General features: G+C 46.0%; 1 protein-coding gene across 1 annotated transcript in view; it reads right to left on the reverse strand.

The window, feature by feature from the left end:
- Window positions 1-15,796, reverse strand: part of LOC137353252 (annexin A10-like) — a 127,802-nt gene that overhangs the window by 83,875 nt on the left and 28,131 nt on the right. Inside the window, exon 3 of the mRNA XM_068019365.1 lies at window positions 4,193-4,287. Within this exon, the coding sequence (XP_067875466.1) occupies window positions 4,193-4,287 (95 nt within the window). The remainder of the gene's footprint in view (window positions 1-4,192; window positions 4,288-15,796) is intronic.

Below are 15,796 nucleotides of genomic sequence, written 5' to 3' on the forward strand. Positions count from 1 at the left end.
CTGCTGGAAGTATATGAGAGTATGCTTCTGGCCGGCAGCATGTCAGAATCCATGAGGAAAGGCATCATCACCCTCATCTACAAGCAGAAGGGGGAGAAGGCGGAAATCAGAAATTGGTGGCCCATCTCACTGCTTAATGTAGACTACAAGATTCTGTTCAAAGTCATCGCCAGTCAGGTCAAGTCTGCTTTGGAATTGGTGATTCACCCTGATCGGACCTGTACTGTACCTGGCAGGAAGATCTCTGATAGCCTCATGCTACTCAGGGATACGATCGCATGTGTATGGGACAGGGGGTGGACACTTGCCTCATCAGCTTGGACCAGGAGCAGGCTTTTGACAGGATATCGCACACATACTTGATGCACGTGCTCTCCAAAGTGGGGTTTGGGGAGGGAATCCGCAATTGGATCAAACTGCTCTACACAAATATCAGTAACGCAGTCTCAATCAATGGGTGGGAATCAGAAAGTCTCCCGATCCAATCTGGAGTTAGGCAGGGCTGTCCTCTCTCCCCTGTCTTGTTTGTTTGCTGTATTGAACCTTTTGCTGAGTCCATTAGGAAGGATGCGGGCATAAGCGAGTGACAATCCAAGGCAGTGGAGGCACTCAGGTCAAAGTCTCCCTGTCCATGGATGACATCGTAGTCTTCTGCTCGGATCTGCTGTCTGTTCACAGACTGATGAGCATCTGCGACCAGTTCGAACTGATCTCGGGAGCCAAAGTAAATGGCGGCAAGAGCGAGGACATGTTCTTTAGGAACTGGGCTGACTGATCCCTTGTCCCCTTCACCGTCAGGTCAGACTACCTGAAGGTGCTGTGGATATGGTTTGGAAGGGCCATAGGAGTAGCTATGGTACACCAGAAACTGAGCATATGGGAGTAGCGATCTCTCTCCATTGTGGGTAAGAATCTGATCATCAGATGCAAGGTGATCACATTGTTGCTGTATGTGGCGCAGGTCTGGCCCATACCCCACTCCTCTGCTGTGGCGGTTACCCAAAGCCATTTTCCGCTTTATCTGGAGATGCAAAATGGACCGGGTCCGGAGGGACACGATGTTCAAATCTCTGGATAAAGGCAGAAAAAACATACTCAACATTGCCCTCAACCTGATGACCACCTTTGTGTGCAGCTGTATCAAGCTGTGCATAGAAAACCAGTACACAAACACCAAGTGTCACTACGTGCTGAGGTTCTATGTGTCGCTGGTGTTGCAAGGGATGGGTCTGTCCACATTGCCACGGAACGCTCCATCTAGTTGGACTGTACCATACCACCTATCCTTTGTGTAAAAGTCTGTGCAGAAAAATGCCTTTGACCACCAATCCATCAGGCAGTGGTCTGCACGGAATGTCCTCAAGGCCCTACGGGAAAAGAAGATGATGGGTCCTGTCACATGGTTCCCCGAGCAGACTGTCAAAGTCATTTGGCAGAATGCCTCATCACCAGAACTTTCAAACAAGCACCAAGACATAGCTTGGCTGGGGGTGAGAAGGGCCCTCCCCGTCAGATTCTTCCTGCATGCCCGGAATCTCACCGCCTCCACACGCTGCCCTTGAGGTGGCTGTGTTCGGGAAGAGATTGTTGCCCACTTCCTTCTGGAATGTGCCTTTGCAAAGCAGGTGTGGAAAGAGATGCAATGGTTGTTGTCGAGGTTCATCCAAAGCAGCTCTGTAACATAGGGGTCTGTGCTCTACGGGCTATTCCCAGGGACGCACACCGAGATAAACATCAACTGCTGCTGCAGGACCATCAATTCGGTGAAAGATACCCTTTGGTCTGCCGGAAACTAGTTGGCCTTCCAGTGCAAAGAGGTGTCCTCGACTGAGTGTTGCAGACTGGCACATTCCAAGGTCCAGGACTACATTCTGAGGGACGCACTAAAGCTTGGGGCAGCTGCCGCAAAGGCTCAATGGGGAAAAGACCACTTTGTAAGGTCCTCCTGCCATAGTGAACCGAGGGGCTGATTTGTAAAATGGAATGGAAGGGTTGTGAGGCAACTCACTCCTGTATTGAAGAAAATTGATTTCTTTTGGACTTTCTGGAATGTCAACTTGGTGCTGTTTTGAACTGTTTGTAATGTATTTTTTACAGATTTTATGAATAAAGTATATTTTTGGGAAAAAAAGTGCTGTTTGTACTGTGTCCGTAAAGTGCAGCCAGCTGTTTCATACCTTGAGCAGGTGAATGGTCACAAAAAGTGCTAGAACTCTGGTGAAGGAGCCATACACAAAACATCCGATCATCGATTTACTACATTTTGTTTTTATTCAGATTTCCAATGATCACAGTTTGAAGTGCCAGCTTGGCTCTGTTGGTATGACTCTCACTTCTGAATCAGTAGGCCATTAATGTTAGATGTAACAAAGTTTTGCACATTTTGAATCCAGGCTTTTATTTCAATGAAGTACTGAGGGAGTGCTACATTGTTGGACTTGCTGGACAGCATTTTCCCGGCTGCGGGGTGGCGGTCTGGGAGGCAGGGGGCCTGGAAGATAGCGGTGAGACATATCGGGATATCTCTCAAATGGAGGTGGGCAGCCAATTTACATAAGTAATGGCCCAATTTAGGGTGATTTTCCTGGCCCACTGGAAATTTGCTGGTGGCGGAGCGGGCCCCTGCCACGTGCAGAGGCCGTCAGTTTCATGGTGGCGGTCTCCCTGTGGCTGTCCAGGGTGCCTTTGGAACCGGAGGCTCCATGCCCCAGTGGGGGTTTGCAGCCAGGGAGGCTCTCCCTGTGGTCCCAATGGGCTTGGCCCCTTTCACTTTTAATTTTGTACTTACCTCTCTGAGGACGACTCCATGTTGAGCTGGCCTCTTGATCCTTGAACTGTCTCAGCAGCGCTCAACTCTCCCGCTGGGGTTACTGAGGCTCTAGAGCTGCCAGCCCTATGATTGGACTGGCAGCATTGACATCCCACCTGCTGTCCTTAGTTGGATGGTGAGTCTGGAGGCAATTAGGAGGCCACCTCTGGTAAAATTGCTGAGCTGGTTGCACTGCCGACCAGGGATACATGGACACCAGTGTCCATGGTAAAAAATGTTGAGGTCCGTGACTGGTAATTTCAGGTATGAGAAATTTACCTTTGGCTTCTTTGGAGCAGCTTTAAAATAACTGCAAGTGTCAGTTTCACAGCTGATGGGTGCTGGGAGCTTCAGACAGATTCGGGGTTTTCCGGCGGGTTTACATTTTTTTTTCAAAGCCCGCTGGAAAACCATGATCTGTCCAAAGTTTGTAAATCGCTGTTCCCGCTCTCAACACGGTTGGAGGGGGTGGGGGCCAAGAGAGAGAGAGTGGGCAGAGAGAGAGGGGGAGACAGAGTGGGGAGACAGGGAGAGGGGGATGGAGACAAAGAGCAGGGCCAGAGAGAGAGAGGGGAGACAGAGAGAGAGGGGAATCAGAGATAGAGAGAGGGGACAGAGAGAGTGGGGCAACAGAGAGAGGAGGGAAAGAGAAAGAGAGGGGAGAGCCAGATAGAGGGGCGATCAGTGAGAGAGAGAGAGGGAGACAGAGAGGGCAGAGAGACAGTGGGGAAACAGAGAGAGAGAGACAGAGAGTGGGGAACAGAGAGGGGGGAACAGAGAGAGTGCGAGGGAACAATACAGAGGGGGGTAGGGGATAAGGAGAGGGGAGTGTAATGGGGCTGAATGATATTGGCAAAAACAGGATGTTGCTGACCCATATATAGTAGTTAGTAAATACAATGTAACACATAGCTTTAATAAACCTTAATCTATGATGAACTGTCCATGATTCTGTAACAAAATCCATGCTGCATTTACAGTTTAAAAAACTGTCGAGGAAGACATAGTAAAAGTTTTTGATGTTTTACTGACCATATTTAAATGAGCCACCGCACGGGAGATCACGGCGGCTCTTTGGCATGTGGGCTGCCATTTTTTGAGCTCGCCGCCGATCGGCAGATTCTTAAAAGCCAGCCCTGTATTTCAGTCAGGATGGCAGGTGGGAGTCAGAAGACTCCCCATCCAAAGACTAAAAATTGGGAAAGCAAGTTTGACAAATCTCAGGAATTTCTTAACTAGTAACTAGCTGACATGACACAAAAGACTGGAGAATGAATCTGGTATCTATCTGTAATATAATCTGACATCTCGAAATCATTGCTGATTATGTTACCTAAGTGCAAAACATAATGATAAATAGTGGGAAAATGCCAGATCTCATACCTGTCCATACGCAGCAGTGTAGATCTGAGCAATAATGAGCCTTTGGGCATTACAGCGCTGGGTCAAAATTTCAATAAGATCATCTTTGTTGCATTCTAAATGGAGAAATAACAAAGAGTGTAATATGATTGTATTTTGATTTGAAGACTTTGGTATAATTATTATACAGTCAGCATTTACAAAAGATAGCCTAAAATCAATAAAATCTACTGATTCTGTTATCAAATAAAAAAACTCAATAGCCTGGACCCGCCTATCAGCAGTGAAGCTGACTGCCCAAAAAGCTACAAACTTACCTGGTATGTTGTTTGCAGGAAGAAGAGAACTTCTTTATCTTGCAGCAGGGCCTACCGTCGGGACAAACAGTGTGGGGTTCCAGCGCAGCACATTGCCCAAGAAGCCAAGGCCCCTTTTGACATCATGAGCTGAAGACATGTCCCTTGAGGTCTGTGTTCAGCTCAATATCAGGTAAGCTTGTTTTAATGATTTTTAATATATTTAAATAATTAGGACACTTTAAAAACTGTTATAACCTTTAAAAGACATTTAACACTTCTATAATTTTCAAATCGTGGACAGTAACCTTGAATGTGCGCAGCGAAAATCCATCAAATCATCCCTGAAATGAACCCGTTCCTTGGAAATATGAAATGGTCACAAATCTTTGAATTGTAGAAGTATGTTGCAAATATAAATATTAACAAAATGCTCATAACACAAACCCTGCAGCTCGAATTGGCAGCATATTGCTACTTCTGATTTTAAGAATTTTGGTTAACTTCTCTGTAAAGTGGTAAGGATAACCACAGCAATGCTGATTTAAATTCTTCACGGACTCAGACTCTGGGGTTTCAGCCATGGAACAAGGAGTGAATGTCATTCCTCGATAATCTGTCCAATGGGTTTATCCCACACCCCTGCCGTTTTGGTGGTGTTGGTGTGGGATGAGGGGTAGGGAGTAGAATGGGAACGGAAGCCCTGGTGTAGTAAGAGGGGCAGCATTTCTGAGTGTGAGTTGGGCTTGGACTTAACTGCTCACATTATGGTGTAGGATAATAAGAAGGATCCGCGATAACAAGGTGAGGAAATACTTCCTCAGCAAAGCAAAGACTTACATATAACTATACCCATTGCAATCCTGGAAGACCGCCATCATTAACAACGAGCTCAGTAGACTCAATGTGAACATTGCAGCACTTCAGGAGACACGCCTCCCTGCGAGAGGATCTCTACGAGAGCAAGACTACACCTTCTTCTGGCAGGGTAGGGATCCTGAAGATCCAAGACAGCATGGAGTGGGCTTCGCCATCAGAAACTCTTTGCTCAGCATGATAGAGCCTCCCTCAAATGGCTCAGAACGCATACTGTCCATCCGACTGTTCACCGCCTCTGGTCCAGCACACATACTCAGCATCTATGCTCCAACACTTTGCTCCCCACCTGAAGCTAAAGACCAGTTCTACGAGGAACTCTATAACATCATCAGTAGCATCCCCAATACCAAACACCTGTTCCTGCTGGGGGACTTTAATGCCAAGGTTGGGGCCGACCATGACTCATGGCCCTCCTGCCTTGGGCGCTATGGCATTGGAAGGATAAACGAAAATGGACAGAGACTGCTTGAGTTGTGTACCTATCATAACCTCTGCATCACCAGCTCGTTCTTTCACACTCAACTCTGTCACCAGGTTTCTTGGACGCACTCAAGATTGCGTCGTTGGCACCAGCTGGACCTCATCATCACAAGGCGAGCCTCTTTAAACAGCGTTCAAATCACACGCAGCTTCCACAGTGTGGACCGCGACACTGACCACTCCCTGGTGTGCAGCAAGGTTAGACTCAAACCAAAGAAGCTGCATCACTCCAAGCAGAAGGGCTGCCTGCGCATCAACACGAGCAGAATTTCTCATCCACAGCTGTTACATAAGTTTCTAAATTCACTTGAAAAAGCCCTTTAGAACACTCCTACAGGGGATGCAGAGACCAAGTGGGCCCACATCAGAGACGCCATCTATGACTCAGCAATGACCACCTATGGCAAACGTGTGAAGCGGAATGCAGACTGGTTTCAATCTCACTTCGAAGAGCTGGAACCTGTCATCGCCGCTAAGCGCATTGCATTGCTGAACTACAAGAAAGCCCCCAGCGAGTTAACATCCATAGCACTTAAAGCAGCCAGAAGCACTGCACAAAGAACAGCCAGGCGCTGCGCAAATGACTACTGGCAACACCTATGCAGTCATATTCAGCTGGTCTCTGATACCGGAAACATCAGAGGAATGTATGATGGCATTAAGAGAGCTTTTGGGTCAACCATCAAGAAGATCGCCCCCCTAAATCTAAATCAGGGGACACAATCACTGACCAATGTAAACAAATGGACCGCTGGATGGAGCTTTACCTAGAACTGTACTCGAGGGAAAATGTTGTCACTGAGACCGCCCTCAATGCAGCCCAGTCTCTGAGCTGGACGTACAGCCAACAAAATTGGAACTCAGTGATGCCATTGATTCTCTAGCCAGTGGAACAGCCCCTGGGAAGGACGGCATTACCCCAGAAATAATCAAGAGTGCCAAGCCTGCTTTACTTTCAGCACTGTATGAACTGCTTTGCCTGTGCTGGGACGAGGGAGCAGTACCTCAGGACATACGCGATGCCAATATCATCACCCTCTATAAGAACAAGGGTGACCGCGGTGACTGCAACAACTACCGTGGAATCTCCCTGCTCAGCATAGTGGGGAAAGTCTTCGCTCGAGTCGCTTTAAACAGGCTCCAGAAGCTGGCTGAGCGTGTCTACCCTGAGGCACAGAGTGGCATTTGAGCAGAATTCAGCACAGCGGCGCCTGATCAGACCTCTTTCCTATCCTGAGTGGCGTGAAACAGGGCTGTGTTCTCGCACCTACACTGTTTGGGATCTTCTTCTCCCTGCTGCTCTCACATGCGTTCAAGTCTTCAGAAGAAGGCATTTTCCTCCACACAAGATCAGGTGGCAGGTTGTTCAACCTTGCCCGTCTAAGAGCGAAGACCAAAGTACGGAAAGTCCTCATCAGGGAACTTCTCTCTGCTGACGATGCTGCATTAACATCCCACACAGAAGAGTGTCTGCCAAGACTCATCGACAGGATTGCGGCTGCCTGCAACGAATTTGGCCTGACCATCAGCCTCAAGAAAACGAACATCGTGGGACAGGACGTCAGAAATGCCCATCCATCAATATCGGCGACCACGCTCTGGAAGTGGTTCAAGAGTTCACCTACCTAGGCTCAACTATTACCAATAACCTGTCTCTCGATGCAAAAATCAACAAGCGCATGGAAAAGGCTTCCACTGCTATGTCCAGACTGGCCAAGAGAGTGTGCGGAAATGGTGCACTGACACGGAACACAAAAGTCCGAGTCTATCAAGCCTGTGTCCTCGGTACCTTGCTCTACGGCAGCGAGGCCTGGACAATGTATGTCAGCCAAGAGTGACATCTCAATTCATTCCATCTCCTCTGCCTCCAGAGAATCCTTGGCATCAGGTGGCAGGACCGTATCTCCAACACAGAGGTCCTCGACGCGGCTAACATCCCCAGCATATACACCCTATTGAGCCAGCGGCGCTTGAGATGGCTTGGCCATGTGAGCCACATGGAAGATGGCAGGCTCACCAAGGACACATTGTACAGCGAGCTCGTCACTGATATCTGGCTGTCCATGTCTCCACTTTAAAGATGTCTGCAAACGCGACATGAAGTCCTGTGACACTGATCACAGTCGTGGGAGTCAGTTGCCAGTGATCGCTAGAGCTGGCGGGCAGCCATAAAGACGGGGCTAAAGTGTGGCAAGTCAAAGAGACTTAGCAGTTGGCAGGAAAAAAGACAGAAGCGCAAGGGGAGAGCCAACTGTGTAACAGCCCCAACAACCAATTTTATCTGTAGCACCTGTGGAAGAGTCTGTCACTCTCGAATTGGCCTTGATAGCCACTCCAGGCGCTGCTTCACAAACCACTGACCGCCTCCAGGCGCTTACTCATTGTCTCCCGAGACAAGGAAGCCAAAGAAGATTGCAGTCCAGTGGAACCCTATAGTGGAGTTGGGGGGTGGGGTGGCCAGACAGCGGGCGAGAATTGGTGGGGCAGCCAGGGGGAGCCTGGGTTGGGAAGGTGTAACCTGGGGAGGGGAACTGGGGTGGGGGGAACCGGGTAGGAGACCCGGCGGGGGTAGATGGGTGAGGGGGGTGCTTGTGTGGTGGAGCCAGGGGTGGGGGGGATGCCGGGGTGGGGTTGGGGGACTGGTTTCGGGAACCAGGGTGGAGTAGCTGGGGGGTGGGGTGGGGGGTGTTGGTATGCTGAATGGGGGAGCAGGGGCGTAACCTGTGCGGGGGAGAGCTGCAAGACCCAGGGGGTTGTGGGGAACTGGGGTTCTGGGGTGGAACGTGGGGGGTGGGGGTGAATCTGGGGGTGCCAGTGGGGAGCCAGCGGGGAGCTGGTAGAGGGAGGCAGAGCAGCCAGAGGAGGGGATATGTTTCAACACTTCTGTTGCTTTGCATTTAAAGATGCACTCCTGAGCAGGCTCTGTGCGTGCTAATATTTGTCCTGAAAAGATCTTTGCGAAAACTGTAACTTCTGGGCAATCAGCCCAAGTTCCAGATTTACAGGTGCCAGTTCCCTTAGAAACTGGCCTGGTGGAACCATCAGCGTGTGCTCCGCCGCTGCCCTTTGAGGCGCACCGCAAGATCCGTTTCTCGGCACAAGTGCAATCGCCAGAAGTTGCGGTGCCGTTGCAGCCCTCAATACCCGCAAAAGTCTCAGATTTAGCCATTATTGGGTCTGCAAGATCCAGGCCAATATTTGCTAGGATGAAATTAAAGTGATTCCACCGGTTGGTGAGGCAATAATGATAGGAATCAAATTAGGAAGAGTGTTTGGAGAACACAATTAGCAGAGTCTAGAATTCACTGTCACAAATATTGTTGAAGCAGAATGCATGAATTTTTTGAACAAGAAGTTAGATTGTTACTTAAAAAAAGAGGGAAATTGGAGGGTTTCAGGAGTAAGCAGAAGAATGGGACTAGGTTGATGGAGAAAAGCACCAGCTCAGGCTGGAGAGGCCTTGTTTAAGTGCTGTCACATTCTATGGGAGTATTTTTTGACTTTGGGAGATGACCTTTGGGTGATATTGCCCTTTTTATACTATTATCCAAAATTAAAATGACCCCTTATGATTGACAATACCCTGAGACATCTAAGACTCAATATGCAGAAGCAATTGCTCTTATTCGAGGTGATGTTTAAACAGTGCAGCCTATAACTCTCCATTACTACCCGTGGGTCAATGTTATGACATTGATCTATAAAGATCTGAAAAGGTCCAGACTTGATCCCTGGTCAGTCGACAGTTGTCAAACTGAGCTGAAGCAGTGTCCTGATTGTTTCTGAGACAGGGAAAGAACAAAATATACAAAGTTCTTGGCCCTCTTTTCTACCCAGTGTCTCTTGCTGGAAGTTTACCTGTGTGGATGCCAGGATCCAATTTGGTTGTGATGTCTTTCATGGTCAAATAGCTGCCTAACAGTCCAGGGGAATTTCCTGACTCATACATAAAGAATGTGCACTTGGATGATGCTCCAAAGGCTGTCACTAATCATGGAATTGTGCTCATAGAGTTATACAGCACAGAAACAGGCCTTTCAGCCCTTCGTGTCCGTAACGGCCATTAAGCACCTATCTATTCTAATCCCATTTTCCAGCACATGGCCCTTAGCTTTGTGTGCTATGGTGTTTCAAGCGCTCATCTAAATACTTCTTAAATGTTTTGAGGGTTCCTGCTTCTACTACCCCTTCAGGCAGTGTGTTCCAGATTCCAACCACCCTCTGGGTGAAATTGTTTTTCCTCAAATCCCCTCCAAACCTCCTGCCCCTTACCTTAAATCTATGCCCCCTGGTTATTGACACTTCTGCTGAAAAAGTTTCTTCCTATCTACCTTATATACGCCCTTCATAATTTTGTATACTTCATACTTGTATGCTGTAGCTAAAGCCACTACTTTCAGTACAGCAAGAGTAAGGCAGAGAATACGGTAGAAAAAATTGAATGAGTAAATCCTCCCCAAAAACCTGCATATGGACTGCATTCTATGGTATATGAGTGAAGTAAAGAATATCAGTTCTATGACTAATTAGTCATCAGCTAAACACCATACTTCAATTAAAATTGGTGAACAAGGAGCAGTGTAATTAATCATTATCTGATAATCTAAATGACAATGTCAATTTCTTATAGTGTCTTTTGTAAGTTTCTCATTTCTTTCCTTTCTCTCCTGAAGGCACATGCTAATATATAGCTTCATGGGTATTAGACAGCCTTCTCGTCCCTTGTGCAAATGGCTATTCATCATGGCTGCATATTGTAGTATAATGTGTGTCAGCTGTTGCTGGGTAGATTATGCTGTCAGGCAAGCCCCCCCCACCTGCCAAGAATGAGACACATATTTTTCCTCATGAACATTAAAACTTAAAATTTGTGCTGGGAAGAAAAGAGGGCCTATCACAAGGAATTGCCAGGCCGCTTGCCTTGAAAGACCTTTTTTGCATACTAGCAGACATTGTTGGAACACGGGACCCAGTCCTTGCTTCCCCAATACACAGAAGAAGTGGTCAGACCAGTTTAGTCACATGACTAACTGGCGGTTAGTTTTTTGAATTTGAACTGGCCACAGAGCTTTGAACTGAGAAAGCTGTTTGCTCCTGGACTGAGGACATCTCTCTCCTGTCTGCTCTCATCTCTTTCTCACAGAACTGAAGACCCATTGAAGACACATGAACCCCAAGAGTGAAAAGTATCCTACATTGAACCAGGGTTAAGAAGAATACTGGGCCCCAATGAAAAGCTAGACTACTTACAAAAGGACTACAGTTAGCTTGAAGCACAGTAAACAAGAAACTCTTCTGATATTGCCTCAAACCTCTCTACTTTATTTTTCTCCTGCTCTTTTCTGTCCCTATTTGCATATGTATATTGCGTGTGTATGCTAGCATGGGGCACGGTGTGTATCCATAGGCGTCAATTGAATTAGAGTTTAAGTTTAAGAGTTAATAAATTTTGCTTTTCTTCTTTAAACCTAAGATGCTCATTTCTTTGCCTTATTGGAAAGTGGTGAACAAGGATTCACCAAGGGGGAGCTCAAAACACTGTGTGTTTAAAATTAAACCCTGTTACAATAAGACCAGGTGAAGACAGTAAAAGACCCCGAGACACCTTTCACACCTGGTCGTAACAATGTATATAGACCTTAAGCATCATCACAGGATGTGATGTCATGAGTCAGAACCTCGTATTGCTCAGTGTTAATATAGATACCTTAGAGATAAGACCCCTGTAAATAAACTCCTGTTACTTTGACCCAAAGTTTACTATCCTCATTTAATATTAACAGCACACTGACCAGTATAGTATACAGAGGCAGCGGTAAAAATAACTTTTGTAGGGTAAAGACAGAAGATATCAAACATCGAAGAGAAGTATGGAAAAGTCAATGGCCTTATTGGAGAGCTTTGAGCGAGTGGCAGGGCCCAACCAGGCTGAGGCATGGCCGAGATGAATTCGAAGATTCGACAGGTACCGTTCTACATCGTGTCTAATGGCATGACCAGACCGGGAAGAGGTCAGTGTTTTACTTTACACCATGGAAGACAGTGTGGATGGCAGTGTGGACCCTGGGGATCGATGAAAAGGAAACCCAGTATGGCGAAGTATTAAAAGAAGCCTTGGAGGAATACTTTAAGATTAGAAAGAATGGTATCAGGGAAAGGGTGAAATTCAAAAAACGCACCCAAAAAGGTGATGAAAGTATCGATTCATTCATTAATGATCTGTACGAAATAGCAGAGGATTGCTACTATGCGAGCTTGCGAGAAGAACTGATTTGGGACAGAATAGTAGTTGGAGTCATAGATGAAGCGCTGTCAGACCAGCTTCAGTCGAAAGAGGATGTGACTTTGCAAAAAGCCATTCTGTACAGCAGGCAGGCTGAGGTCTGAAAATTTAATTGACTACTTATTCAGGGGGATCCGGGGAGTCCGACCTCAAAAATTCTAGAATCAGTTGAGTCTGTGGAGAGGGCAAAGAATAATGGCACCAGAAAGCTTGAGAGGTAGGAAAGACATCTACAGGCAGCACCACTGAATTGCAGTAGGTGTGTCTGGAAGTGGCACTGACTAGAAATTGCCCAGTCCGGGAAGCTGAATGTTTCTGGTGCAAGTAAAGGGGGCACTTTCAGCAGGTCTGTCACAGCAGGAAACAAACGCTGCAGATTAGCAAAAAAAAAAGAAATAAAAGAGAAACAAATGATCAATAATCCCTTTCTTGGGGAAGTGCAAGAGAAAAACGAAGATTGCTGTGAAGCGGAAATCTTAGTGGGGAAAAATAAAACCAATTTCAAGTTAGATACAGGAGCAGCAGTTTCTGTCCTATCTGACAAAACACCATGGCTGAGGAAGGAAAGGATTAGGAAAATCAACAAGAAATTATATGGGCAAGGAGGGATTCAATTCAAGGTTGTAGGAGAAATACAAACAACTTTAACACACTGAAATAATACCACTTGGAAACCCTATATGTTATAAAGAACCAAGCCTGTTCACTACTCAGTAAGAAAGCTTGTTTAACCTAACAGCTGTTATGCAGGGTGGAAGAGATCAAGGGACAAGAGAATCAGCTCAGCGATTTTAGAGCTGAGTTCCCCAAATTATTTGAAGTTTAGGAATATTAAAAACAGAGTATCACATTACTCTCAACAAAGAGCCAGAACTGGTATGTTAGTTCAAACTGAGAAAGGTCCCACACCCACTCCTAGAAAAGGTAAATAAGAAAATCAATGCCATGCTAAATCAAGGAGTTATTTCCACAGTAACTAAACCCACTAGGTGATGCAGTGCTCTGGGATGGTTCCAGTAAGGAAACCAAATGGGTCTATTAGGATTTGTGTGGACCTTACACAACTCAATAAAACTATAGAGAGATTCACCCTGTGGCGTCAGTCGATCACTGCCTTGCAAAACTCCATATTCACCAAATTAGACGCAAAGAGCGGGTTCTGGCAGTTGCCTTTAGATGAGGAGTCTAAATTGTTAACTACCTTTATCCCACCCTTCGGAAGATTCTGTTTCGACAGACTGCCATTCAGTATTGCGTCAGCACCAGAGATATTCCAGCGGATGATATTAACAATTCTAGAAGGCTTAGAGGGGACCATATGCCACATGGATGATGTTCTGATTCATGGAGCAAACCAAGAAGAACACGACGCAAGAGTAAGAGCTGTGTTGCACAGATTACAAGAGGCTGGTCTCACATTAAATGAGAAATGCATATTCTCACATTTGACAGTGAGGTTCCTTGGCCACATAATTGATGGATCAGGCATCAAGACAGATCCACAGGAGACAAAGGCAATAAAGGATTTCCCAGAGCCAAAGACCATAACATATTTACAGCGATTTATGGGTATGGTTAACCAGGTAGGAAAATTCCTACCAAATTTAGCCACTGTTAACGAGTCTTTACGATGTCTGCTAAAGAGCAGTGTTGCCTGGTGCTGGAAAGATTGCCAGGAAAATTCTTTTGAGAAGATCAAAGAAATGTTAACTTCAACAGAAGTATTGGTGCATTATTATCTGGAGCTAGTGACCATTATTGCAGCAGATGCATCATCAACAGGATTACGTGCAGTCTTGTTCCAGATTCAAAAAGATGGATGACTCAGGCTTGTGTACTTTGCTTCTTGTTCATTGTCAGAGACAGAATGAAGGTATGCAGTGATTGAAAAGGAAGCTTAGCAGCAACATGGGTGTGCAAAAAATTTTCAGACTATGTACTGGGCCTCAGGGTCAAGATCGAAATTGACCACAAGCCACTAGTGACGTTGCTCAATTACCCTCCGGTATAGAGATTTTGACTACGACTAATAACGTAAGACACAACAACTAAACATGTCCCAGTAAAACATCAGGTGACAGCTGGCATGTTATCAAGAGCATCAATTGCTATACCTGAAGTGGGAGATGTCTCATTCTTGGAGGAGGTGGAACTATAACTGAAGATTTGCCAGCAACTGCTCAAAGATGACGCCAAATTAGAAACCTACAGAAAGAGGATGAAGTCTGCGCAAAAATAAGACAGTTTTGCTAAGAAGGTTGGCCAGAATATGTGCCTAATAACCTGATTTTAAGGGAATATCATTGGCAATGAAGCCATCATACTACTGTGAACGACTTACTAGTCTATGATGAAATTCTAGTTATTCCGTGGGCTTTGAGGTTAGACATCCTAGAGAAACTACACCAATGACATTTAGGAATCACCAAGAGCAAGAACAAGGAACTCAGTGTGGTGGCCGGGGGTTTCCAAGGAGATCGAAAACAGGACTTCCAGGTGTATCACATGCGCTACAACTAGACAAGACTCTAGAGAGCCACTGATGTCATCTTCATTTCCGTCCAGGCCATGGGAGCACCTGGGAATGGACCTGTTTGAACATAAAGGGAGGATTTTCCTTATTGTCATTCACTATTACTCCAGATGGGTTGAAGTCAAACCAATACATAGCCAGAATTCTGAAGCTGTAATCAAATCATAAAAATAAATTTATGCAACACATGGCATTCTGGACCTAGTCACCCCTGATAATGGTCCACAATTCACGAATGAAGCCTTCAAAGCTTTCGCAGAAATGTATGGGTTTGCCCATGTTACAAGTTCACCGAGGTACCCCCAGGGCAATGGAGAAGCAGAGAGAGGCGTTCGAATCATGAAAATGTTACTGAAAAAGAATGAGGATTTTCACCTGGCACTATTAAACTATTGATCAATGCCACTCCAGAACAGGTTGGCCCCATGTGACTTGCTAATGGGTAGGAGATTGAGGACACAACTACCCACACTCCCAAGAACCTTTCAGTCACGAATCAGTGCAGAAGATCGGGAAAGAGTGAGGATGAGAGAAGAGGAAGAGAGGTCAATCCAAACTTTTAAAAGACAGTGTTTTAGCTTCCCCTCACTGAGTCCTTGCTCACTGCTCTTTAATTGTAATTGCAAAGAAATCAACCAGACAGGTTTTCTCAGATTTAAACAAGAAAGGTGTAGGTTTATTACCCTTAAAACTCTAACTCAGTTAAAACTACTAAAAATATGCGACACGATCACGCGAGCATGCATAAATGATAAACACACACGTAAACAAAGGAGGAGAAAGAATTAAAGGGGGGAAGGTTTAAAGTAGTAGATGGAATTTAGTTACTGGTTTTGGGTTGGATGTTAAGTTAAGTCTTGCAGTTCTCTTTGGGGCCCAGTACACACTTTCAAATTTGTTTCTCTGGTCTTCTGTCTTGAGGCTTAAGTTACTTACACGTGTCCCTGGAACTTTGTGTAAGAGAGAGACAGACAGAGTGCTCTCTTCTTGAAGTTCAGTTGAAGTCTCTTTCCTTTCTGTGTCAGGCACAATTCAAAATGCCCCAGGTTGGCCAGCAGGTTAGTCTTGTGACTCCTTGTTTGGTTTGTGGATTCCTCCAAGCTTACCAGAAGGGGTGGAATCCTGGCTCTTACATCACTATTGACAAAACCCAT

The sequence above is a fragment of the Heterodontus francisci genome, chromosome 1 (genome assembly GCF_036365525.1).
Source record: "Heterodontus francisci isolate sHetFra1 chromosome 1, sHetFra1.hap1, whole genome shotgun sequence".
In the NCBI taxonomy this organism is placed as follows: domain Eukaryota; kingdom Metazoa; phylum Chordata; class Chondrichthyes; order Heterodontiformes; family Heterodontidae; genus Heterodontus; species Heterodontus francisci.